We start from the raw sequence: 27,691 nt of genomic DNA on the forward strand, positions 1-27,691 counted from the left end.
AAGTTGTAGAGCAAATCCGTAAGTAATAACGGAACGAGTCAGTATTCTTTCCAAATGGATTGCAACAATTGTACTGGATCACGCCTAAGTACATTCCTCACGTGGGTGTGGATGAGATAATCATCTGCATTGAAACTGTAGTAGAACGGAAAGAATACGTTTCCAGACATGGGTTCCTATTCAAAATGTTATGTACTCTCTGCCCTCTACATGTCCTAGATGTTTGTAACGGGAATTTTCGACCACCCTGTATGTAATATTGACACGGTGACCAGTAACTACATCGGCGTGACTGCACTGTTACAGGTGCAAATCGAAGCGTCTCGCTCTTTCAGGCAACGAACGAGACTGGCAGATGGATTCCCGGCGGTGCTCCTTTCGTGGACTGTGGCAGCACCTGCCCGCGGCTGCTTGTAGTGCGCCTTTGTGTAGTCTACATGTGTGTGTGTGCCGTGTTACAGCCGTGTCGGTGTCTGGCTACACGCTGAACCTGACCCGCGTGTCGCGGGCGCACATGGGCGTCTACCAGTGCATCGCAGACAACGGCATCCCGCCGCCCGCCAACAAGACGTACCGCCTCGAGGTACACTGTGAGTACCACCCACAGCCCACCGTGCTCCCTCACTCCAGCACTCTCCATGTCGTCCTAGTTATCCTCTGCCTCATTATTCCTTCCAGTGGCTAATTAAATAGCACCTGCTGCCTACTACTTTAGCGTAAATTTCATTACTTTCTACTATAATATTCTTTCCAGATTCGTATTGGTCAGGTATGATCACATTACAACATCAGTTCCTCTCCTCCGTGATTTCATTTTGTTCCAATTCTCCTTTATCTTCTGCTCATGCTGCCCTTCTCTTTCACTTGTACGTACTGTCCCTGCCGGTTTTTTCCCACCTTGGTAACTATCCAAAAGTGTTTATATTTGTAGTCTATAACTGACTATTTTCTTTTCTGATCTATAACTGACTATTTTCTTTTCTGATATCGATGCAATTGTTGGCTTCATACAGAAAGCCAGACATATTTCTTTCGTCAGGTTTCATTCGGTACAGATGGGCAAAGACGATTAAATTTTCCATTACCTCTGGCATTTTATACATATTTTCGTAGGTCTCTTCATCGTTCCTCGTTTTTCACTCCTCAATTGGTTATTCTGCACCTATTATTGTGGCAATGATCCATCTTTCGAGTTCCTCCCCTCTCCAGCTTACAGTTCATCTTTAGCACTCGTCAGCATGTAAAACTTCCTGCTTAATCAATGTAATGCAGTGTAATAATTTTATACAGCTCGCGATACAAATCTTCTTATAAAATTTCTTTCCATTTTATTAATGCTTAGGTATACTACAAATATTTCTAACAATTCTCTTATATTTCCTGTAAGATATTTAAATTTACTAAGCCAGGCTGTTTTATTTACTTTTTATTTCTACATCCTTGGAACTTTTTTTGACACGAAGTTAGTGCTTTCAGACGAAATTCTTAAATTAGTTTTCTTTAAAAGATTTATTTCAGATGTTGATTGTGCCACATACGTTGCAAATACTGCAAAATCGTTTGAAAGTGCTACACACTCGGTCCTGATTCCATACCATTCCAGTCTTGGATTTACTGGTGCAAATGTGATTTTGAGCTGAAAATAATTAATTATTATATTTTTCCACAAAATATTGTTGAACAGTAAGGATTATAGGCCATCTCTCTGCCTGACATCCATTATTATTTGAAATGGCTCAGATATTTCGACCACAATTTTCACTTTATATGTATTGTTTGTTGGAATATCATGCAATATGTTTACTGCCTTCTTGAATACTTCTGTCAATCCCGTCCCGGTCTGCTGAGTATAAATCAATAAATAATTTTATTGTAAGTCTGTTCATTAACATTGTGGCAGGACCAATAAACATACATAAATCGATGTTTGTTATCAGCTAGAGCTGGTTGTGAGCCGCAACTGAAGAACACTAAGACAAATGGGCAACGATAAAAGATGTGCAAATAGATTTAACAAACAGGGCCCACTGGCTTCAACTAACAGTAGTGTATTTAACTCTACGTACCCAAGCCCATCCAAATAATACTCCTAAATTACAAATCACGCTCGAACCCAATAAATAGCAATATTTGTAACATGAACAGACAGAAACTCTCAGCAGTGAACATCGTTTGCCTTTCTACAATTTACATAGTGTTGTATAAATACAATTTGGATCAGAACGCACATACTGCTTCAAGGGAAGATAAGAAAATTCAATTTCCATTTACGCTAAGTGCTCACTAGAGACACAACAAAAAATATTCATGAATAATAAACAGCCCGCAAAGGCGAAAGACAGCTATAAACATGAAAGAAATAAAGTATCGCATGTTAACTGCTGTTAAACGCCTCTTAGCAAAAGTAGGGCTAAGTGAAACATAAGTATGAGAACTACACGGCACAGAGGATAACTCCAAATAGTTTCTCGTACAGCAGCACATTAAGATTCTCACCATGGTAACCCGTCTGGCCCATCCATTCCGCTTTGCCTGTAAGTTCCGGAGATATCAAAAAAATGGTTCAAATGGCTCTGAGCACTATGGGACTCAACTGCTGAGGTCATTAGTCCCCTAGAACTTAGAACTAGTTAAACCTAACTAACCTAAGGACATCACACACATCCATGCCCGAGGCAGGATTCGAACCTGCGACCGTAGCGGTCTCGCGGTTCCAGACTGCAGCGCCAGAACCGCGCGGCCACTTCGGCCGGCCAGGAGATATCAAACAACAATTGCTAATGTCGTCTTCCACCAGATTCGAGCGTCGTAATTCCCAGGCATGTAAACTGAATGCTTGGCAGTGCAGACTTCCGCTGGAAATCTATTCGAATTCCCGCAGTTGCTATCAGCGTCCATGTCCATTGTAATCGCCAACTGCTGCCGCGGGATAGCCATCCTCCTCCTGCTATCTGCAGAGCTGATCCGAGGCGGCGTTAAGTCGACGTCGCGGGCAGCTCATGTGTCCTCTGATAGGGTGCTGAGCAGGCAGAGAGGCTGACTCGCGCTTCCTGGTATACCTATACAACGCAAGCACGCAGCGCTCATTCAAGTGTCTTTCGGTGAAAGTGGTTACAATGATGGCGTGTAGAGTACGTTGTGTTGATGTGATTAATGTGACGACTGGAACAACAATACGGGAAAACAAGCAAAATTATGTAAGGATGATGCATGATAGAAAACACGCTGGACAATACTTTTGATGTGAAAGCATTAAGGCTGTCGTATCACCACTTCTGTGCGAAAGGACAGCACTGATTCCATAAGAGGAAGCGTCAGCTTGCAACACAACCGGTTTATCAGGACAAAGTGCACCATTCATCGATCACTGAGCAGTGCATCTTTAAGTTTTTGTAAAGCTTCTTGAGACTCGTCTGTTCAAACGAAGGGGACATTCTTGCGATGCGATGGTGCAGTAATTTGTGCAGCATTCGGTCTGAACCGAATATAATAGTTCATTTTCCCTAAGACTGATTGCAGTTCTGTGACATTAAAAGGAACAGGCATGTCTCGTATGGCTAACAAAAGTGATTGAAGAGATTGCACTCTTTGACTGTTTATGGCATTACCAAGATACCGCAGCTCTGGTTAAAAAAAATCACACTTGTCTAGTCTACAGTCTAGTCCTGCATCAAATAAAACACAAAAACAAAACACGCAAATTTACAATGTGTTTTTCAGGTGTACGACCTGCTACGACAATATCGTCCAAATAGTTCGAACAGTTTGGTACTTGAGCAGTCAGCTGTTCCAAACACCGTTGAAAAATGGCGGGTGCGCAATCACTGCCAAAAGGCAAACGCAAGTATTTAAACAAGCCCAAATGAGTGTTCACAACACAAACTTCTTGAGATTCTTCATCTAGCGGTATTTGAAGATATGCGTCGTGCAAATCAATTTTAGAAAAGTACCGATCAGCGCCTAATCTATCCATGAGATCCTCTATTCGTCGCAATGGATAAGCATCAACCACAGTTTGCCCTAATGTAAACCCAGAGAGAATGCAACCTGAAGATTTGGGGAGCAAATCCAATGGAATTGCCCACTGGCTAGCTTGTATAGGCACAATAGCTCCGCTGTCTTGCAATTCTTTAAGTTCAGCCGCGACTTTGACTCGTAATATAATGGGAACAGTTCTGGCACGGCAAAATTTCGTCTGAGCATTGTCTTTCATAGTAATGCGTACAAAAAATTTGTAGCCTTGCCCAAACCTTCAGAAAAGAGTTCAGGGAATTCTTTCAGCTAGCTAGCTACACTTTCTTTTGCATTGAATGCAGACACTGACAACACAGTGGCCTGAATGTTAAATCCAAAAAATGAAAAGAATCCAGGCCAAATAGGTTCTCACAATAGCGGATTGTAGCACAGTGAAAGTCGCAGTATGCGAATTCGAGCGATATATGGCAGGCAAGGTACATTTTTCGAGAATGGGAATGTTTTGTCGATTATAAGCCTGACAGTTCATGCGTGTTACGATTCAGCAATGTAACAGAGGCACACTTATCCAACTGGAATTTCCACTAATTTGCAAATGAACAAAAAGTTTGTTGGACTGGCATTGCACTGAAGAAACTGTTTGCTTGATAATTTTGTTAAAGCCTGTTGCAGGCGTTGAATACACTGCACTTTTGACATGGGCCTTGTGAGTAGATTTTTGTGATTGGGCAACGCGGGAAAAAGTCGGAATTTATAGAATTCCGTGTAGTTGTGGGGTAGTGTACGTGGATACTACAAAAATGACTGTCAAAAAACGACTTGAAGAGCACAAGAGCAATTGCAGAAGAGGGGATGAGCTGTTGCATAACATGCTTTACAGCCAGGAGACCACCACATTCATTTTGATAGGATTCAAGTACTGACAGGCACAAGCGAATCCAGGAAAGACTATACAGAGAGGCCATAGAGATCGTGAAACACCTCAGGAATTTCAATAGGAATGGGGAAGGCATGAAACAGATGATGACAGACTAAAGGTCGAAATACTAAATGTCTTTTTCCAAAGCTGTTTCACAAAGGAAGACTGCACTGTAGTTCCTTCTCTAGATTGTCGCCCAGATTACAAAATGGTAGATATCGAAATAGACGACAGAGGGATAGAGAAACAATAAAAGTCGCTCAAAAGAGGAAAGGGGATACCAGTTCGATTTTACACAAAGTACACGAAGGAACTTGCCCCCCTTCTTGCAGCGGTGTACCGTAGGTCTCTAGAAGAGCGTAGCGTTCCAAAGGATTGGAAAAGGGCACAGGTCATCCCCGTTTTCAAGAAGGGACGTCGAACAGATGTGCAGAACTATAGACCTATATCGCTAACGTCGATCAGTTGTAGACTTTTGGAACACGTATTATGATCGAGTATAATGACTTTTCTGCAGACTAGAAATCTACTCTGCAGGAATCAGCATAGGTTTCGGAAAAGACGGTCGTGTGAAACCCAGCTTGCGCTATTCGTCTACGAGACTCAGAGGGCCATAGACACGGGTTCACAGGTAGATGCCGTGTTTCTTGACTTCCGCACGGCGTGCGATACAGTTCCCCACAGTCGTTTAATGAACAAAGTAAGACATATGGACTATCAGACCAATTGTGTGATTGGGTAGAAGAGTTCCTAGATAACAGAACGCAGCATGTCATTCTCAATGGAGAGAAGTCTTCCGAAGTAAGAGTGATTTCAGGTGTGCTGCAGGGGAGTGTCGTAGGACCGTTGCTATTCACAATATACATAAATGACCTTGTGGATGACATCGGAAGTTCACTGAGGCCTTTTGCGGATGATGCTGTGGTATATCGAGAGATTGTAACAATGGAAAATCGTACTGAAATGCAAGAGGATCTGCAGCGAATTGACGCATGGTGCAGGGAATGGCAATTGAATCTCAATGTAGACAAGTGTAATGTGCTGCGAATACAGAGAAAGAAGGATCTCTTATCATTTAGCTACAATATAGCAGGTCAGCAACTGGAAGCAGTTAATGCCATAAATTATCTGGGAGTACGCATTAGGAGTGATTTAAAATGGAATGATCATATAAAGTTGATCGTCGGTAAAGCAGATGCCAGACTGAGATTCATTGGAAGAATCCTAAGGAAATGCAATCCGAAAACAAAGATAGTAGGTTACAGTACGTTTGTTCGCCCGGTGCTTGAATACTGCTGAGCAGTGTGGGATCCGTACCAGATAGGGTTGATAGAAGAGATAGAGAAGATCCAACGGAGAGCAGCGCGCTTCGTTACAGGATCATTTAGTAATCGTGAAGGCGTTACGGAGTTGATAGATAAACTCCAGTGAAAGACTCTGCAGGAGAGACGCTCAGTAGCTCGGTACGGGCTTTTGTTGAAGTTTCGAGAACATACCTTCACCGAAGAGTCAAGCAGTATATTGCTCCCTCCTACGTATATCTCGCGAAGAGACCACGAGGATAAAATCAGAGAGATTAGAGCCCACACAGAGGCATACCGACAATCCTTCTTTCCACGAACAATACGAGACTGGAATAGAAGGGAGAACCGATAGAGGTACTCAAGGTACCCTCCGCCACACACCGTCAGGTGGCTTGCGGAGTATGGATGTAGATGTAGATGTAGAAATTTGAATTCCGGTGCTGAAGAAGATGTGTACCTGTCTTCCACCAGGGGGTGACAGTAACAGCGGACGACGGCTGTCGACAACGGCTAGTTGCGTTAGCATATTCAAAACATGTGACGTCACGCCATTGCACGAGATCTCGCGGAAGCGGAATTTAGCTGTAGTCAGTAGCAAGCCAGGATGTAAGTCGGACGTTCAATTAAGCTACGATCCCCCTTGAAAATGCCGTCCGCAGATGGGGACGAAACGTCGGGTTCTAAGGTGAAATCCCTAAGACCACGGCATGATAGCCCGGAATATTCTATTAATTGTGACAATTCCGGCCGTGAAAGTTTACATTTTACTTTTCAGGAGTCACAGGTGTATTCGACAGACCGACACGTGGGATATTCGACAGATACGCGCGACCTTGTTGCGATGATGACAGCCTCGCTCAACGACGGCCCGTGCTTTTGTTCACTACCAGGTCTCTCTAGATTTTCTGCATTCGCTTATAAACATCTGCGGTGCCCTATTTTCCCGCCAAAAGAAACCCAATGGCAACTCTCGGCTTCGAACGCACCTCCGTTACAGATATCATTTTGAAGGCTACATATGGTGCTGCCTCCAATCGCAACTTCATGAAACTGTAGGGGCTGACGAGGGAATATTCAGCGAAGTCTCACAACAAACTCCAAACTTGGCTGAGAGAAGAAAGTGTTGCATTACTCATTCAACGTCCCTCGTATCTCTTTAATCAGCTTCAAGAACCTTTGCAAATCTTAGCACAGGCAATAAGTAGAGACTTTATGTTGACCAGCAATAAACAAAGTAATAAAAATAAAATAAAAAATAATAAGAACCTCGAACTGTCATGCACTCTTTACCACTGTTTTACGAACACTTTCACTACATGGTACATTACAGTATTTAGTAATGAAGTACCCTGTTTACAAACCTGTTTGATCCTAATTTACAAACATCAAAATAAGTTTTGCATCACCTCGGTTCCGAGAGTTCCGGAACCTGTACAGACATCAATATAAAAATCATTTCCGCCCTTTTTATAGCTCATGAAAACCACACATTGCATGTTGTATCACTATACAGCGAGTCCTTCAGAGGTGGTAGTCTAATTTGCTGTACACACCGGTACCTCTAATACCCAGCAGCACGTCCTCTTACAGTGAGACACGGCTGTATTCGTCGTGGCATACTATCTTCAACGGCGATTCGGCGCAGATCCCTCAGAGTGGTTGGTGGGTCACGTCGTCCATAAACAGCCCTTTTCAGTCTATTCCAGGCATGTTCGATAGGGTTCATGTCTGGAGAACATTCTGGCCACTCGAGCGATATCGTTATCGTGAACGAAGTCATTCACAAGACGTGCACGTCGTCCATGAAGACGAATGCGTCGCCCGTATGCTGCCAATGTGGTTGCACTATCGGTCGGAGAATGGCAGTCACGTATAGTCCAGCTGTTACGGCGCCTTCTGTTACTACCACTGGCGTACGTCGGCCCCACATAATGCCACCCCTAAACAGCAGGGAATCTCCACGTTGCTGCACACGCTGTACAGTGTGTCTAAGCCGTTCAGACTGACCGGGTTCCCTCCAAACACGTCTCTGACAATTGTCTGTTTGAAGGCATATGCGACACTCATCGATGAAGAGAACTTCATGCCAATCCTGAGCTGTATATCTGGCATGTTGTTGGGCCCGTCTATACAACGCTGCGTTTTGTCTTGGTTGCGAAGATGGACCTCGCCATGGACGTCGGGAGTGAAGTTGCGCATCGTGCACAATATTCCGCACAGTTTCAGTCGTAACACGACGTCCTGTGGCTGGGCGAAAAGCATTATTCAACATGGTGGCGTTGATGTCAGGGTTCCTCCGAGCCATAATCCGTAAGTATCGGTCATCAACTGCAGTAGTAGCCCTCCATGTCCGAACAACATCCCTGTGGTTCGCTCCGAGACGCCTGGACACTTCCCTTGTTGACAGCCCTTCCTGACACAGAGTAACAATGCGGACGCGACCGAACCGCGGTATTGACCGTCTGGGCATGGTTGAATTGCAGACAACTCTAGCCAGGTACCTCCTTCCTGGTGGAATGACGGACTGATTGGCTTTCGGAACCTCCCCATCCAATAGGCGCTACTCATACATGGTTGTTTACATCTTTGGGCGGTTTTAGTGACATCTCTGAACAGTCAAAGGGACTGTGTCTGTGATAACAATATCCACAGTGAACGTCTGTGTTCAGGAGTTCTGGAAACCGGGCTGATGCAAAATCTTTTTTGATGTGAGTAAATTTTAGACCCTCAAACTGACTCAGTGCATTACCTCTCTTTTTTCAGAAACTTCATACTCAGATTTGTATACTAACAAAATGACTTTTAATGGTGTTGTGCTGAGAAATATTCGATAATTTATCGAAAATGAAAAAAGAAATTGACTTTTACTGGGAAGTGGAGCATTGGAAACAAGTAAAGTAATTTAATGGTCGATTTATAGTCTGCCCTTGACCATCTACGCCATGAATGAAGCACTTTAACTAACCGAAAATTCACGAGGCTCTAGTTCATGCTACTTACACAATACTTAGACATTACTTTGCCTGAGGTAGGCGAAATACTGGCAAGGGAACATCACAATATATTGCCCCGTAAATTATATTCTTACATATCGCAGCTATTAGAGCAACAAAATACACATACACCGTAAAAGTTGTAGCTGATATGGACTATTACAATGTATCTGCTGTCAGAACTACGATGAGAATACTGTAAGTATGGTTGTTACTTGACTACACTACCGGTGGCAAAAATTAGACAAGTCAGGAATGACAGGGCGGTGAATGCATAGACACATTTGATAAAAGCAGCTTGGTCACAGTTGTCATGGAAACACTCATCAGTTAATCCTTCTTCGGAGCAGAACTGCAAGTTTGTTTGAAATACACTAGCAACATCTTTGGCGTAGCTGTACTGAAAAAATACGAATCTGATGAAGATGGTGAATCATGCCACCGAGGACTGGAAATACACAAGCGATTGAAGGCGTATAAAAGATCCCATAATTGTGTCTGAGATAATTTTCACGAAATATGTATTTGGACGGAAGAAGAAAACGTCGGTATATTGCACGGTGCCTGTGCACTTTGCTAGAATCAGCTTCTTCGTGCATTCAACGCCTTCAGGGACTGTAGAATTGTATAGCTCATCACTATTGGTTGTCCGGGAGTCAACAAGAAAAAGGGCTTTAGTTTTTTCCTACGTATCTGCCACGTTACTTGTTATAGGTAGACTATTGCATTCATCTTCGTCATATTATCAAATTTGCTAGCAAACGCCTTGATGTTTGGCAAATTCATATTCACATTTGCAAGAAAATGACATCTTTGTTCCGTTACAAGGACATACAAATGGGGTAGCAGCCTACCATTCATCATAATCCCAGACATTATTATATAAAAGTGTGTTATTACCGCTAGGGATCCAACCGCACGAAATACATGTTTGCTTACCTTCACTCTGAGGATCCGTCCGGAACGTAGCTCTTTATCTGATCCTAGTCGGCGTTAATTACTTGACCTGGTGTCAGATGGTTTTCCTCAATGAGAGGCCTATTTCCTGTCACGAAATGAAAAACGTTTTGCTGAATGTCGGCATCCCCATCAACGAAACGCTTGCTAACTTTGTGGATTATTTTGCGAAAGACAATCTCATCTTTTATCTAAATTTTGCCCACGATTTGGAAGCTTTTAACTACAATGAATTGTGAGGGTCAGTTCTCTACTTTACTTTTACAGCAAACACAAACCCGTCTGACATATTGTGAGCTCTGTGCTGCTTTTAGAGCGATTCGTAAATGGGGTGCTTTAGTAGAGATGGAAAACCTGTTATCACCCTTCGTGTTCGTCCCTCTCCTGTCAATATCGTTGCAGCATAGCAGCTAAAACTTCATAAAGAGTTTTTTAATCACTAACAAAACAAGACTTCGTGTCGCGACGGCTACGTGGCCTTCCGTTGTGAGCATTACTTTCAAATACAGGTAACAACTGAACTCATAAACAAAACAACTGAAGTCAACCAAAGCTAACAATTGATCTTGACTAAACTCTGCATGGGTGTTACCCGATAGTGCTATACTTGTAGAGATAGCTTAAACCCAATGTTGGGCTTGTAGACTATCGGTGGTGAGTATCCCTTTCTCATCGTATAATTGGAAATCAAAATATCTTTCAGTTTCAGATGCTGGACAAGATAGTGCAGCCGTTACTCTCAAAGTAATATACTAAGTAATTCTCTTCTTAGCGTAGAAATAGTAATCCAGAGGATGTAATTATATGCCACGTTACCAAGAATTCAAACTAGCAGCATTCGTGGCCCATTTGAAATAATTTATGAGCACTTTAGCCCCGCCTGTTACTTCAAATGCTACTTTTAATTACTGAGTTGCATCTGTTGTCTTCCGAATGACGTTTCCTAAGTAAAAAAAAAATCGTATACTGAACTACCCACTTTAATATTAATGTAGCTGTTTGGAAGTGCTTGCTTAATGCTAGGATCTTCGTATTCTTTGCATGTATATGTGACTTGTATTGCTTCACGTAAGCTGATAGTACTTCTATAATCCTATTCGTGTACTTTCCAGAATATCATCGTTGTGCCTTTGTTTTTGTGCTTCAATGTGTCAACGCCTTCGTTAGTAAACATGCTGAATTTCAATGGTAAAGTGGAGAGCTCTGTCTGACACTTCACACGACAGTCTTCAAGAGAAGTATCGTTTGTCCCCATTTTAACAACTATACAAAAACCGAAACCAAAAATACTGTGCATACAAAGTAATACCTGTACCACCAGCTATACATTGTACACAGAAATCAGCTTCCTGAGTGCAGAAAAAAACACTCTCTGAAGCGACACAGAACGTGGTCCGTTGCCTGGCACCTTTGTATTTACATATTGCGCTAGTCTCAAATGTGCCCAAGTTCATAATTCTAATCCTGCACACACATAGCTCGGCATACCACTGCGAAACGCCGCGTCGGAATTTAAATAAAGCATGAAGAGGCACAAACGTGAATTAAAATCAAAGTTTCACACCCCTCATTGTAAAACCACAAGCTGCGTTGCTCTCAAAGAATTTATTTATATCCCTTTGGTCTACATCCACGAACAGCGCAAAAACTCTATTAATTAAAACAGAACAGACAACTTGTAGCAGCAAAGGCTGTGAGGGGGCGCCGTCGAAGCTGTGAGAGTCATAAACTGAGGCCACGGTATACACTGGAAATACATGTCGCAGATACGAAACATATAAGGCCAAAATAACAATTGAAGTTGGAAAGAGGCCTGGAACAGTTCTGACTGATAAACACAAATCCACAGGGCATCTTACCTACTCTCGTTAAATTAGACAAATGATAAAATGATATATATTTCTAGGTTTAATTGCAATTAGATGTCAAGGCCTTTAACTGTCTTGTGAGGAAACGAAACTCTTAAAGACCCAAACCTCATTAACGTAAACAAGACTACTTTCATAAATTTTGGAACGAACGCAAAACGGAATCAAGATAAGAGAATTACAGAACGCTTGATTCACTTACCACTCAACAGATGCAGCAAATGTAGACTATGTAGTAAAAATAAGTGTCTGGAGGATGTATTAGTATAGAAAGTTCAAAACCAAAACAGAAGGAAAGTTGTGTGCGACTTCCAATATGAATTGTTCCTAAAATTCATGTATGTATAAAATTAATAAAAATAAATACTTTTCCAAACATTATACCTTCTAAAAGTTATATCACTGATGGAAGCTGATACACCACTAGAAAACTACTATACTCTACAACAACTGATGTGGTATTACAGCAGAGTAACGGAAAACTTGGCGTTAGGTCGGTGGGAATAAAAGAATTTAGTTAATATATACCATATCTCACCCCAAACCCTACTCCTACTTGTTCCATAATAATAAAAATTAGTTCTGTCAATTGGTAATGATAACACGGCAAAATGCTGTACGGAAGTACAGTTCATTTAGTTCAAATTTTACTGAAAATTTCCAAAATTAACTCATTATCATTCATACAAGTATAATAATTATCCAACACACACCAAAAACAACTCAAAAACCTGTTCCGTTATACTTTTATTTCGTTCAGTTACTAATTCCTTTATGAAAGTGTTAAAATATTTAATAGGCTTGGTCTGAAGGAATTAAAATAATATGAGAACATTCCACTGTTGTGTTAATTAATATTGCATTTTTGGTTAATATCAGTTACCACAAAAAGAAAAAACTATCTAATTGTAATTATTGCAATCATATTCATTTTCGCATTTTTTAATATTTAACGTTCATAATTGATGAAAATATCCAATGTATATAAGTTAAATAAAGTACCAATTTACTTTCGTCAAAAAACATAGCCACATCTGAAACAAAATCATAAAAAGCACATTACATCACTGTCCTAATTCTTCGCTTGCGTACAGTCAAAGGTCCAAACAACTTCCTGCTTCTTTTCTTCTCTCACAATTGCCCAATCTCCGTGTGGACATCTCGACAATCACAAGCATACAATTTTTAGTGTGTCGTCCAGTGCTGCCCTCCAGCAACAAAAACAGCAGATGTGTGCTCGACGTACAAACATCTTATTCCATTTCAACAGACTACACACATTGTTTCTGTCATCTCCAAATTATGACCGGAACGCTGTACATACGGTAACGATTTCTTCATTAATATTTGTGGTACATACGTAATAGCCTAGGTAGACTCTACACAAAAGCACACACAAATTTGACTAAATCATGACAGCACCAGCTCTGTTGTGTGAGACGGAAACATGTGTATTAATAGGCAGAGATGGAGGCCAAACCCAAGCAGCTGATCGATGTTTCTAGGTTCGGTTAAGCACTGCTCCAAAAGAGGAAAAAAGTGTTGACATGAAAACTATTGGATCAGTTACGTAATTAGAATATTCAAAAATCACTGACCAAACCTAACAACATATCGTGTCTCAAGAATATGTAATGTATGACACCTTAGAATGTGTTGGACTGTTAAACCGGAACAGGGATGTGGGTAAGTAGTGACGATGATGATGACAATTATGATAATGATAAACACGTAGTCTGACTTATACTTTACAGGTTGAAACAAAATGTAGTTTTCAAAGAATGAAACACATGGGCTGCCTCTAAATACACAGTGATGCGCGTACAGGGCGATCAATATAGCACAAAGTTTCAAATTTTTGGATATGCTAAGTGATAAAAAAATTAAACTCTAACCATCATAATGTTAACTTTCTTAAACCACAAAGTTTAGCGACTCTGTTGTTCAAGTTCGGTGGTTCAACATCCCGCCACTTGACTGAAGCGATTTAGGAAAATCACGGAAAACCTAAATCAGGATGGCCGGACGTGGATTTGAATGCGAGTCCAGTGTGATAACAACTGCGCCACCTCACCCACTGTATTTCAAGTATCTACTCACCCATCAACATAATTAGTAGGTTAATATTCCTACAGAAGTAAAATCTCATGTTTCGTTCACCATAATCGATGTTTTGAGAATGCCTACAGCTGTGTCGTTAATAATAAATCTCGACCTTGGAACATGGAGAATGCGCAGATAATATGCCAAATTCCCATACGATTGTCTTGTAATAGCTTGTACATAACTTCGGTCACTTAAGGAGAATGCACCGATAATACGACAAATTCCCATACAATTGTCTTGCAGTAGCTTATTCAGAGCTTTGGTCATTTAACTGCATTTTCAAAATCTATATATATATATATATATATATATATATATATATATATATATAGGGTGAGTCACCTAACGTTACCGCTGGATATATTTCGTAAACCACATAAAATACTGACGAACCGATTCCACAGACCGAACGTGAGGAGAGGGGCTAGTCTAATTGTTTAATACAAACCATACAAAAATGCACGGAAGTATGTTTTTTAACACAAACCTACGTTTTTTTCAAATGGAACCACGCTAGTTTTGTTAGCACATCTGAACATATAAACAAATACGTAATCAGTGCCGTTTGTTGCATTGTAAAATGTTAATTACATTCGGAGATATTGTAACCTAAAGATGACGCTTGAAACCTCCGACGTTCAGTTGCGTGTTGTAACAAACACGGGCCACGGTCGGCGAGCAGCATCTGCAGGGACATGACGACCGTGTTTACGAGTGTGGCTGTAGTGCACTGTTGTGTTTTGGTCTAGCTGTCGCAATGTCCGCATGTAGCGCTTGCTGCTATTGTTATTCTGCATTCGTCTCCGCACGCAGACCAACTGTAGTACACCGTGTTACCAGACGTCTGTGATAGTGTAGTGTTGTAGGAACTGTGAACATGGTGTATTCGAACTCTGAAAATGCGGAGATGGTATCTAAGGCGAGTGTCGACGAAATGCAGCTGAAACCTGCAGGGTGTATGCAGAACGGTACCCGGACAGAGAGCATCCAACGTGCCGCACATTGCAAAACATCTACCGCCAACTGTATGCACGCAAACGGGTCCGTAACAGGGCCGTCACAGGAGAAGCGGGTGCAGTTGGTGTGTTAGCTGCTGTTGCCATGAACCCACACATGAGTACACGGGACATTGCGAGTGCCGGTGGACTGAGTCAAAGTAGTGTCATGCGCATACTGCATCGTCACCGCTTTCACCCGTTTCATGTGTCGCTACATCAGCAATTACATGGTGATGACTTTAATCATCGAGTGCAATTCTGTCAATGGGCATTAACAGAGAATGCGTTGCAGTTCTACCTGTTTACCGATGAAGCGGGTTTCACAAACCACGGGGCAGTGAATCTACGGAACATGCATTACTGGTCCGTGGACAATCCTCGCTGGCTCAGACAGGTAGAGCGACAGCGACCGTGGACTGTAAATGTATGGTGCGGAATCATTGGCGACCACCTCATTGGTCCTCACTTCATTGCAGGGGCCCCAACAGCTGCAACATACATCGCGTTTCTACAGAATGATCTGCCTATGTTGCTCGAAAATGTCCCACTGGAAACGCGTCGAAGTATGTGGTATCAGCATGATGGTGCACCTGCACATACCGCAATTAACACTAGGCTGACCCTTGACAGGATGTTCGACGGGCGTTTCATAGGACGTGGAGGACGCATAAATTGGCCAGCCCGTTCTCCTGATCTTACACCTCTGGACTTCTTTCTGTGGGGTACGTTAAAGGAGAATGTGTACCGTGATGTGCCTACAACCCCAGAGGATATGAAACAACGTATTGTGGCAGCCTGCGGCGACATTACAACAGATGTATTGCGGCGTGTACGACATTCATTACGCCAGAGATTGCAATTGCGTGCAGCAAATGATGGCCACCACATTGAACATCTATTGGCCTGACATGTCGGGACACACACTATTCCACTCCGGAATTGAAAACGGAAACCACGTGTGTACGTGTACCTCACCCCTCATGGTAATGTACATGTGCGTCAGTGAAAAAGACCAATACAAAGGTGTTAGCATGTGGACGTAATGTGCTCTTCAAGTCTCTTCTGTACCTAAGGTCCATCACCGTTCCCTTTGGAACCCTACGTAATTCGGTGCTCTCCGATACACACGATCGAACAGCGGAGGAATGGTACTCAAGCGTCAACTTTAGGTTGCAATATCTCCGGATGTAATTAACATTTTACAATGCAACAAACGGCACTGATCACGTATTTGTTTATGTGTTCAGATGTGCTAACAAAACTAACGGGGTTCCATTTAAAAAAAACGTAGGTTTGTGTTAAAAAACATACTTCCGTGTATTTTTTTACGGTTTATATTAACCAGTTACACTAGCCTCTCTCCTCACGTTCGGTCTGTGGAATCGATTCGTCAGTATTTGATGTGGTTTACGAAATATATCCAGCGGTCATGTTAGGTGACTCACCCTATATATATATATATATATATATATGTATATATATATATATATATATATATATATATATATATATCAGTAATGAAAATTTCCACAAATAAGCGATTGTAAGAGAGGTATCCACGTCTGCTGGATTCATACAATTAACATTCACATAATCACAGAGGTCCAGTGTGGCCTGTAATTATCACATGACAGCGAAACTTGGTAGATATCCTAAAGTGTTAATGGGGAATCAGTTTATGTTCGAAAAAAATTAGCTCGAATTTTGGTCACCACATCTAAATCTCTGTGAATGTAAGAAAGTTGTATTGAAATGTTTCCAGATGTAATGGATTAGGAACGTTGGCACAAAAGATCAAACAAGTGTAAAAGGCATAATATTGATTTTATTTTTAACCGCCTCGAATATGAGCACCAGAGACCCCCACGAAATGCTATACAGCGCTAGATTTGCATCTGGTGGCCAAAACTGGACCTGATTTTTTTCCGAGTCAATCGTTTCCACATTCCTACAAAGTTTCGCTGCCTGATGATAATTACAGCCGACAGTGGAACCTTCTTGCGTGCTGCACTTTAACTAGAACCACCCGGTACTATCACCTCGAAAAAATCAAGCTGCAATGTTGTTGCTTTTGGTTACATTCACCATTCAGTGTGACATTTGGGTGACATGTTTCAGACCTTGTTGTAAGACCTTGTTCAAGAAACCTGCCGCCTCGAAAATCACCACATCAAAAGCCTTGAAATGTCTGCCACGCAGTGGTTTCTTCATCCGAGGAAACAGAACGAAGTCACTGGATGTCGCGATGGGAGAATATAGGGAGCTGAGGCAGCACGTGGAAACCCAGGGAACGGTGTGCGGAATAGGCTGAGGCGTCGTCGTCCACCGACGTGCCGTCTCGGCAGCCTGCTGTAGCTCTGTCACTACAGTGCTGTTTCATGCTTCTGTGGCGACTTGCGTCTTACGAAAATAATGTGTTAACATCACACCAAAATAGACGCAGTACTGCCTAGCACGAGGATGTCTACATCTATATCTACATGGATACTCTGCAAATCACATTTAAGTGCCTGGCAGAGGGTTCATCGAACCACCTTTCACAGTTCTCTATTATTCCAATCTCGTATCACGCGCGGAAAGAACGATAACCTACATCTTTCCGTACAAGCTCTGATTTCCCTTATTTTATCGTGGTGATCGTTCCTCCCTATGTAGGTCGGTGTAAACAAAATATTTTCGCATTCGGAGGAGAAAGTTAGTGATCGGAATTTCGTGGGAAGATTCCGCCGCAACGAAAAGCGCCTTTCTTTTAATAATTTCCAGCCCAAATCCTGTATCATTTCTGTGACACCCTCTCCCATATTTCGCGATAATACAAAACGTGCTGCCTTTCTTTGAACTTTTCCGATGTACTCCGTCATTCCTATCTGGTAAAGATCCCACACCGTGCAGCAGTATTCTAAAAGAGGACGGACAAGCGTAGTGTAGGCAGTCTCCCTAGTAGGTATGTTGCATTTTCTAAGTATCCTGACAATAAAACGCAGTCTTTGGTTAACCATCCCGACAACATTTTCTATGTGTTCCTTCCGATTTAAGTTGTTCGTAATTGTAATACCTAGGTATTTAGTTGAATTTAGTGCTTTTAGATTAGACTGATTTTTCGTGTAACCGAAGTTTAACGAGTTCCTTTTAGCACTCATGTGGATGACCTCACACTTTTCGTTATTTAGGGTCAACTGCCACTTTTCGCACCAGTCGTAATACCTAGGTATTTAGTTGAATTTAGTGCTTTTAGATTAGACTGATTTTTCGTGTAACCGAAGTTTAACGAGTTCCTTTTAGCACTCATGTGGATGACCTCACACTTTTCGTTATTTAGGGTCAACTGCCACTTTTCGCACCAGTCCTATATTTTTTCTAAATCGTTTTGCAGTTTGTTTTGATCTTCTGATGACTTTAGTAGTCGATAAACGACAGCGTCATCCGCAAACGACCGAAGACGGCTGTTCAGTCTCTCAAATCGTTTATATAGGTAAGGAACAGCAAAGGGCCTGTAACACAACCTTGGGGAACGCCAGAAGTCATTTCTGTTTTACTCGATGACTTTCCGTCAACTAATACGGTGACCTCTCTGACAGGAAATCACAGATCCAGTCACATAACTGAGACGATATTCCATAAGCACGCAATTTTACTACGAGCCGCTTGTATGGTACAGTGTCAAAGGCCTTCTTGGAATCCAGAAATACGGAATCGATCTGATATCCCTTGTCAATACCACTCAACACTTCATGTGAATAAAGAGCTAGTTGTGTTTCACAGGAAGGATTTTTTCTAAACCCATGCTGACTGTGTGTCAATAGACCATTTTCTTCGAGGTGATTCATAATGTTCGAACACAATATATGTTCTAAAATCCCGGTGCATATCGACGTTTACGATATGGGCCTGTAATTTAGTGACTTACTCCAACTACCTTTCTTGAATATTAGTGTGACCTGTGCATCTTTCCAGTCTTTGGGTACGGTTCTGTCGTCGAGCGAACGGTTGTATATGATTGTTAAGTATGGAGCTAATGCATCAGCATACTCCGAAAGGAACCTAACCGGTATACAGTCTGGACCAGAAGACTTGCTTTTATTAAGTAATTTAAGTTGCTTCACTACTCCGAGGATATTATTTTCTACGTTACTCATGTTGGCAGCTGTTCCCGATTCGAATCCTGGAATATTTACTTCGTCTTCTTTTGTGAAGGCATTTCGGAAGGCTGTGTTGAGTAACTCTGCTTTGGCAGCACTGTCTTCGGTAGTATCTCCATTGCTATCGCGGAGAGAAGGCATTGATTGTTTTCTTGCCGCTAACATACTTCACATACGACCAGAATCTGGGTTGGGTCTTCGCCGTTTCCGACGGTCGTGGATTCACTTGCTCCTTTGTCTCGGGTTCATAGCGATACTAGCGGAAAAGTGTTCCTATCTGAAAACAAAAAATCCGAATGTGTTTCGTCAGACTCCGAAAAGTAAGGTAACAGCTGCTTCATTCTACCTTCATCAGCACCGGTAAAAATGTTCGCAAAAATTTTAGCATGTGAACATATTCACGCTTCTCTTAACATGCAACTCACCTTTAACTTTCACAGGCTCCCCTAACTGTAACACACTCACACCTGGTAGTCCTTCGCTGCAAGTCGCCCACACTCATTCCCTGCCAGCTGCCTTGCTCACTCTCTCACTCACTCACTCAGCGCAGCTCGTTGTCTCTCCGTCACCGTCTCCTGGATCACACTCCCAGTCCCCATCGTTCTGTCTCCTCTCGTAGTCTCCTCTCACTGTCAGTTTTTCCCTCTTGTACTCTCCTACTGCTAATATCTCATTCCTTCCATGCCACTGCTGCTGCCTCTTCTCACTGTCACTATCTCTCTCTCTTCGTCGTTGTCACCGTCTCTCATTATCACTGGCTGCCACCCACTTCCACTTTCTCTTTCTCTTTATTCCTCCCACCCTCCCTTGCCACTGTCTCCTTCACTCATTTCCCATCAGTTCTGTTACTGTCAACTACACTCATGCTCTTATATTAAACATATGCTAATACGTGGTGAAACAACGCTCTGGTGGGCGGTTTGCGGGTTTAAATCACCTCGGAGTATGACCGTGCGTTGCATTTAACCTGCGGTCGTCGCACGGTGGCGTTGGAAGCAGTCCACATACGCGGAAGTGTGTTGGTGCATGTCAGAGTACCGTGCAGCGAGTAAGTTTGCAGAAGTTTTCAGACGTGCTAATGGTGACTGTGTGTTGAAAATAGCTTAAAGAACACGTATTGATGACGTTATGAGGGTTAGAATACTAGGGCGACTAGAGGCTGGCCAAACAGAGCAGGTCAAAACACGGGCCCTCCGTGTGCCACAAAGTGTGATCTCAAGATTATGGCAACGATTTCAGCAGACAGGAAACGTCTCCAGGCCCTACAGTACGCGACGTCCACAATGTAAAACACCACAAGAAGACCGATATCTCACCATCAGTGCCCGCAGACGGCCACGGAGTATTGCAGGTAGCCTTGCTTGGGACCTTACCACAGCCACTGGAACAGTTGTCTCGAGACACACAGTCTACAAACGACTGAACAGACATGGTTTATTCACCCGGACACCTGCAAACTGCATTCCACTGACCCCTGGCCACAGGAGAGCCCGTAACGCTTGGTGTCAGGAACGTAGCACAAGGCCATTGGAGCGGTGGTCCCAGGTTATGTTCACGGATGAGTCCACGTATAGTCTGAACAGTGATTCTCGCCAGGTTTTCGTCTGGCGTAAACCAGGAACCAGATACCAAATCCTTAATGTCCTTGAAGGAAATCGTGGTTTGATGGTGTGGGATGGGATTATGATTGGTGCATGTACACCCCAGCATGTCTTTGACAGAGGAACTGTAACAGGTCAGGTGTATCGGGACGTCATTTTTCACCAGTATGTCCGCCTTCAGGGGTGCAGTGGGTCCCACATTCCTCCTGATGGATGATAATTCAGGGCCCCGCTGAGCTGCCATTGTGGAGTACCTTGAAACAGAAGATATCAGGCGAATAGAGTGGCGTGCTTGTTCTCCAGACCTAAACCCCATCGATCACGTCTGGGATGCTCTCGGTCGACGTATCGCTGCACGTCTTCGAACCCCTACGACGCTTCAGGACCTCCGACAGGCACTGGTGCAAGAATGGGAGGCTATACCCCAGCAGCTGCTCGACCACCTGACCCAGAGTATGCCAACCCGTTGTGCGGCCTGTGTACATGTGCATGGCGATCATATCCCATATTGATGTCGGGGTACATGCGCAGGAAGCAGTGGCGTTTTGTAGCACGTGTGTTTCGGAACGGGTTTCTCAACTTATCACCAATAGTGTGGTACTTACAGATCTGTGTTGTGTGTGTTCCCTACGTGCCTATGCTATAAGCGCCAATTTTGTGTAGTGCCACATTGTATGGCACCACATTCTGCGATTATCCTTAATTTATGAGTATGAGTGTATGTTCCACTGCCACTGTGTCTTCCCTTTTTCCCTCACTGGCATTGTCTCCTTCCCCTTTCTATATCACATACCCTGTTTAGCACATCCCAGTGTTTATTAATTTTACTTCTCTTTGTCACTGCCTCTGTCTTCTTCTCTCTCAACATAAAAAAACGTCAATATGTTCGCATGCCAAACCTTTTGGGAAAATTTTTAAACGTGCTGAGAAAGGTAGAATGAAGTATCTGGTACCCCTTATTCCAGTCAGAGTTTGTAACTTATACGAAAAGAAACGCATTGGTTAGTAAAATTTAGATAATTTACGTATGTAAAATTGAAATAATGAAAGACTAATTTTGCATCTCGGACCGGATTTTATGTAAACAAAATTTTGCTTGTACTTCAGTACTATAAAATGGGGCTCCCAGACGACAACGGAGACATTTTGCACCGTATTTATCCGTAATACATCACTTTATAAACTAAATTTTCGTCTCACACCGGATTTTAGGTGCATATTTTACTCTACATGGACGATAACTTTGAACGTCTGTATCTCAGAAACGGGTAAAGAGATGGAGAAAATTTTCAAGGTTGCTCGAGATCTGGATCTTAGGAATACGAGTACATCGTAAATAATACAGCCAATTGCTGTACACAGCCGTCCAGAAACACGCACTTTAGGCTTGGTGCCCAAAAAATAAGTTTTTGGGACGTTTCTCGATGAAAGATAAGGATTTTCGAAATCTGGGAGATTACTCTTTTAAACAGATGCCTAGAGAATGTTGTTTTTGCTGTGGTCTTCAGTCCTGAGACTGGTTTGATGCAGCTCTCCCTGCTACTCTATCCTGCGCAAGCTTCTTCATATCCCGGTACCTACTGCATCCTACATCCTTCTGAATCTGTTTAGTGTATCATCTCTTGGTCTGCCTCTACGATTTTTACCCTCCACGCTGCCCTCCAGTACTAAATTGGTGATCAATTGATGCCTCAGAACATGTCCTACCAACCGATCCCGTCTTCTAGTCATGTTGTGCCACAAACTTCTCTTCTCCCTAATCCTGTTCAATACCTCCTCATTAGTTATATGGTCTACCCATCTAAACTTCAGCATTCTTCTGTAGCATCACATTTCGAAGGCTTCTATTCTCTTCTTGTCCAAACTAGTTATCGTCCATGTTTCACTAGAGAATATACCGTTAAAATTTGAGCCATTTTTCCGGTTATTTATTATTTAGACTTCCGCCCTTACTGTATTTTACATGTAGAAGTAAAGTAACTCAAACCAAGGGTATGAAGAGAATTTGCAAGTTAATCGTGACTGGATCTTAGGAATACATTTTAAAGATTTCAGCCACTTGCTGTACATAGCCATTTTTGAATCCACGGCTTGGCTTCTGTCCGCTGGTAGCGGCGAAAATATAGTAAAAAGATAACTGTTTGGGAATTTTCGGAGGAACCGCCCACGAACTAATGGCGCCTCTATAAATCCTACCAAGCCCAACGTAAATCACCTCAAATGCAAAAAAAGAACCAATCGATTTGCACCGTTTGCCTAAGCGGTAAGGAACGTGTAATATTCGTACTTTGATCCTGTAGTGTGTGATAGTGACACTAAGTCGCACAAATTCGATCCCTCTGTTACGTACAGAAACGGTCCCTAGTTCAAGGGCTCTCTAAAACACTTCACCCCACCTTTTCTTATCTCCAATAGAACCCGACGTTTGAGCACCGGAATATCCCGTTTTTATGAGCGCCGTTTTGGTTCAAATGGTTCAAATGGCTCTGAGCACTATGCGACTCAACTGCTGAGGTCATCAGTCGCCTAGAACTTAGAACTAATTAAACCTAACTAACCTAAGGACATCACACACATCCACGCCCGAGGCAGGATTCGAACCTGCGACCGTAGCGGTCACGCGGTTCCAGACTGAAGCGCCTTTAACCACACGGCCACACCGGCCGGCGCGCCGTTTTGGAACATGTTAGGCACTCATGCAGCACCGTTCCTTGGCGATTGGAAGCATAATGAAAGCTGGAAAGCACTGACACAGATACAAACATTGCTGCTGTTGCCTTGGTGCTGCTGTGAGCACCCGTGGAACCACTCGTGCAGCGAACTTAATCACCTCCAGGATGTCGTGCAAGCCCGCATCTCGTGGTCGTGCGGTAGCGTTCTCGCTTCCCACGCCCGGGTTCCCGGGTTCGATTCCCGGCGGGGTCAGGGATTTTCTCTACCTCGTGATGGCTGGGTGTTGTGTGATGTCCTTAGGTTAGTTAGGTTTAAGTAGTTCTAAGTTCTAGGGGACTGATGACCATACATGCTAAGTCCCATAGTGCTCAGAGCCATGTCGTGCAAGATGTTGAAACCTGATCTATTGTTCCCCTAGCATCTCGGTTCTGATACGTCCGTCGTCGAGCACCATAAGATCCACTTATGGTGCTGTTAACTGTTTATTCACGGAGAGATGGTCTGCCAGTGCGTTCATCACCATTCAGAATTATTTGACCTCACTGAAAGAGTCTGAGGGCTTGTATCGTTTGATGGCGCAATGTTACCGCGCATTCATACCAAACCAGCGTGGGCTGTTTCGGCGTTGGTCCCCTACTATTGCTGAAAACGAATTACCACGCAATATTTCCCTATATCAGCAGTTCCTCTGGCAGCGTGCTACGACAACTTGGTGCGGGATTTTCAGAGTTGCCTCCAGACCAGTTACAGATTGTTATACAGGATGTCATCAAGAAATAACCAATAGGAGTGCTCCAGAAACAAGAGGACAAATGACAGGCACATCATCTTCAGGTACCAGCTCCAAAGCAGTTCAATGAAGCACCCCCCGTTAACTGCGCTCCGTTGCATCGCACGCGGCACCCCAAAGAATGTAAAAGATTTTCTCATTAACTGTAAGTCAAAGGTACGTCTGTCAGTTTTCAGGCCAGGGGACCACACCGTGGTTCAGGTCGAAAAAAATCGATTTTCGGTTTTCATCATATTTTGATAGATTAAGGTTTTATTTAAGTGCTCTGAAAAGGATTTTGCTGATTTTTTTTTTCGAGCATTTAAAGAGCATTTTCCTACCACGGACTTTTCTGTCACCCACTTTTCTGCATATATTTTAGATCTTTATATCCCCTAGATTGCACGTTAGGGATTTTTTTTTTTTTACTCCCGAGCATGTTGTCTATCCTTGGAATGCAACGGTCGGTATTCTTTTGTTTCTGCTGTTTGTAAACAACACGCTTTCAATTAGAAGACGGAAAATTGTTGACCGGTTAACTAAAACTGAAACAGAAAACTTGCAGTTTTACTATGGGCAGGCAATTAGGAGAAATAAAGAAAATCTGGAGGCAATGAAGAGAGATGTTTGAGCCATATTCTTCCTCTACTGATGATAAGCCATGTCATGGATTGTGTCCATCAGGAGAAAATTCGTGGTGCATATACAATAGGGCTCAGGCAACTGGAGAATCTCATTCTCACCAGCATTCTCTTCCTGCTGCTGTTATTACAGCAATTAAACCTATTTTCAGAGACTTGGCTCATCCTGACCTTCTAAGGAAATGTCTGCATGGGCAGGCACAGAACCCAAATGAATGTTTCAACAGTACAATTTGGAACCGCCTTCCTAAAACTGTATTTGTAGGCTTGCGTACAAAGAAACTAGGAGTTCATGATGCTGTTAATACATCCAATTGCGGTAATGCTGGAAAGTGTTTGGTACTGAAAATGCTGGGAATTAATCCTGGTGAAAACATGATCACTGGGCTGCAACATTGCGATAAAATGAGGATAGCCGATGCAGACAGGTCTGCATCTAATATGGCCAAGAAAGCAAGACAAACATCCAGGAAGGTGAAAAAGAAGCTGGAAGACCTGCTAGAGGCCAAAGAAGGGCCATCGTATGAAGCAGGACAGTTTTAATTAACTGCAAGTAACAAATTTCAAAAGTTTTTTCTTTAAACTCAATCTCCCGCAAACTAAAATTTTCAGTACTTATGCCTCATTGTATCAGAAACTATCATAGATAAATGAATGAAATTTTCAGAGACTGCATAACATAAAAAGCCACCTCTGGTACTACATTCATGAATATTCCCCCATTAGGAAGTTCACAAAATAATATTTTCTGCAGAAAAAACTCAATATCTTTTGTTAATAAATTTGAAAAAGTATTTCTTAAAAACTATAAAATGGATCATGTAGATTTTAGAGCAGTTGACTCTATTAGCGTCATGTAACATACAGTAAAAACATTTAAGTCCTGCATCAAAGAGTTTTTTTCAGAAATGGATCAAATACTTGCTTAAATTAACATGGATTAGATGGGCAGGGTGTGGTCCCCTTAAAATGTGTGCCTAGTTACATATATTAAAGATGCTATTTTTGTTTCGCCCCAAATACAGGGTGCCGTTCCCAGACAGCCTTTGGCCGCTTTTCATTTACGACGCAAAGCATTGCACATTCAGACCCTTGGAAAATCATCTCTTCATAGTTTCAGATTAACCACGTACAAAGTGTCACAGTATGGAGCAAATTGGGAGTACAGTTTGACTTACGCGGAATGTTAGACAACTACTAAGAACTATCTCATTATGTCGCCGTAATTTCGTACTTGAGAGCTGATTCAGCGGTCATATAAATACATCATGTGGAAATCACATAGCATTCATTAGAAATCATACCCTAGGAACCATGGACTGAAATATTCAAGTGGGGTTGGTATTTCTAGACTTTTCTGAAATATTTGGATCAACGTCGTACCTACGTCTATTATTTAGTCAGATACATTTCAATTAAAGAACGTGCTTAGAAAGCAGGTGTAGGGCGTATATTGCAACACTGTCTGAGATCCATTTGAGCTCGATCATACCACTCGCATTAAGATTATACAAGCAAAGGCAAAGGAAAAGTTCACAGTGTTGCTGTCCTCATGGTAGAGCATTACAGAAATTCTCATCTGACTGTCAAAGAAACACGCCTACTGTCTTACCATAAACTACTGTGAAAAGTTCAAGAACTTCTTTTCAGGGCGGAGTCTATGAGCATTCTGGAAATCACGAACGTCATCTTCGAAGTAACCGTAATGACAAACTTCAAGTATGGAGTAATCTGTTCAAATATTTTTTACATCCTCGACCTCTGAAAGGAACTTAAAATAACTATAATACGTGCTGCTGCGTGAGTACTGGGACCAAAACCAAACTACTAGAAAACATTAAATGTGTCGGTAGTGTAATAGAGTTCTCTACGTAATAAGTCGATAGATATGAAAATTTTCCATACATACCCTCGCAGGAAAGCCGTGGCATGTATTACAATTTCTCATTTTTGGCAATATACAAGATTTTAGACGTGCGTGAATATCCTGATACGAGATATTTTCGCATTTTATATGCAGAGCAATGTCACGTGGTAAAACAAATAAAATGTGCCGCATCGCTGGTATGCATAGTTGCCACACATGATGACACTAGCGTTCATTTGCATTTCACATTTCGAACCATTGTTACATTGTACTTAATATGCATGAGGTCAGCGAATTCATACCAGCCGCTTGCCATTCCTCGCCACGGCTGAAAATTTTCTCTTTCTTCTTTAATATTATATGGTCACTTTATTTACCCGCTGTGTCCTGGTGCGAAACGCAGACTTGAAATACAAAAGAAGTTATGTTTTAGTTACGTGTACTTGGAATTAGTTTGAGAACAGCTTGTAAAGCACTTCCTCATTTACGTGTACACACATAATCCGAAATTCCGTTGTACAGTGTATAGCAAAGAGCCCGTCGTACCTATATTAACACTACCTGTCTTGTTTCATTTTCGCAGAGAGTGGAGTAAACCTGACTGTCTCTATGTAAATATATACATACATATCCAAACGTACATACTAGATCACCATTTACATCTTTAACGCGCAAGACCTCGTAAAATGTACTTGGTGACCCAGAATAATTTTCCATACATCCTATTCTATTGACGGATTGCAATAAACTCTGTGGATTCACGTATGTGTAGATTCAAACTCATACAATTTTAGTACCACGATCATTCCACGAAAAATGGATAGTTTGGGTTCCATGGGTTTTGTAAGCCTATCCACGAATAGTAAGAAAATATGTTGACA

At 42.3% G+C, this 27,691-nt stretch overlaps 1 protein-coding gene across 1 annotated transcript in view; it reads left to right on the top strand.

The window, feature by feature from the left end:
• The window catches only part of LOC124616259, a 932,810-nt gene that overhangs the window by 650,068 nt on the left and 255,051 nt on the right, over window positions 1–27,691 (top strand). The window contains exon 10 of the mRNA XM_047144563.1: window positions 462–590. Coding sequence (XP_047000519.1) covers window positions 462–590 — 129 coding nt within the window. The remainder of the gene's footprint in view (window positions 1–461; window positions 591–27,691) is intronic.

This window comes from Schistocerca americana, chromosome 5, assembly GCF_021461395.2.
Source record: "Schistocerca americana isolate TAMUIC-IGC-003095 chromosome 5, iqSchAmer2.1, whole genome shotgun sequence".
Taxonomy (NCBI): Eukaryota; Metazoa; Arthropoda; class Insecta; order Orthoptera; family Acrididae; genus Schistocerca; species Schistocerca americana.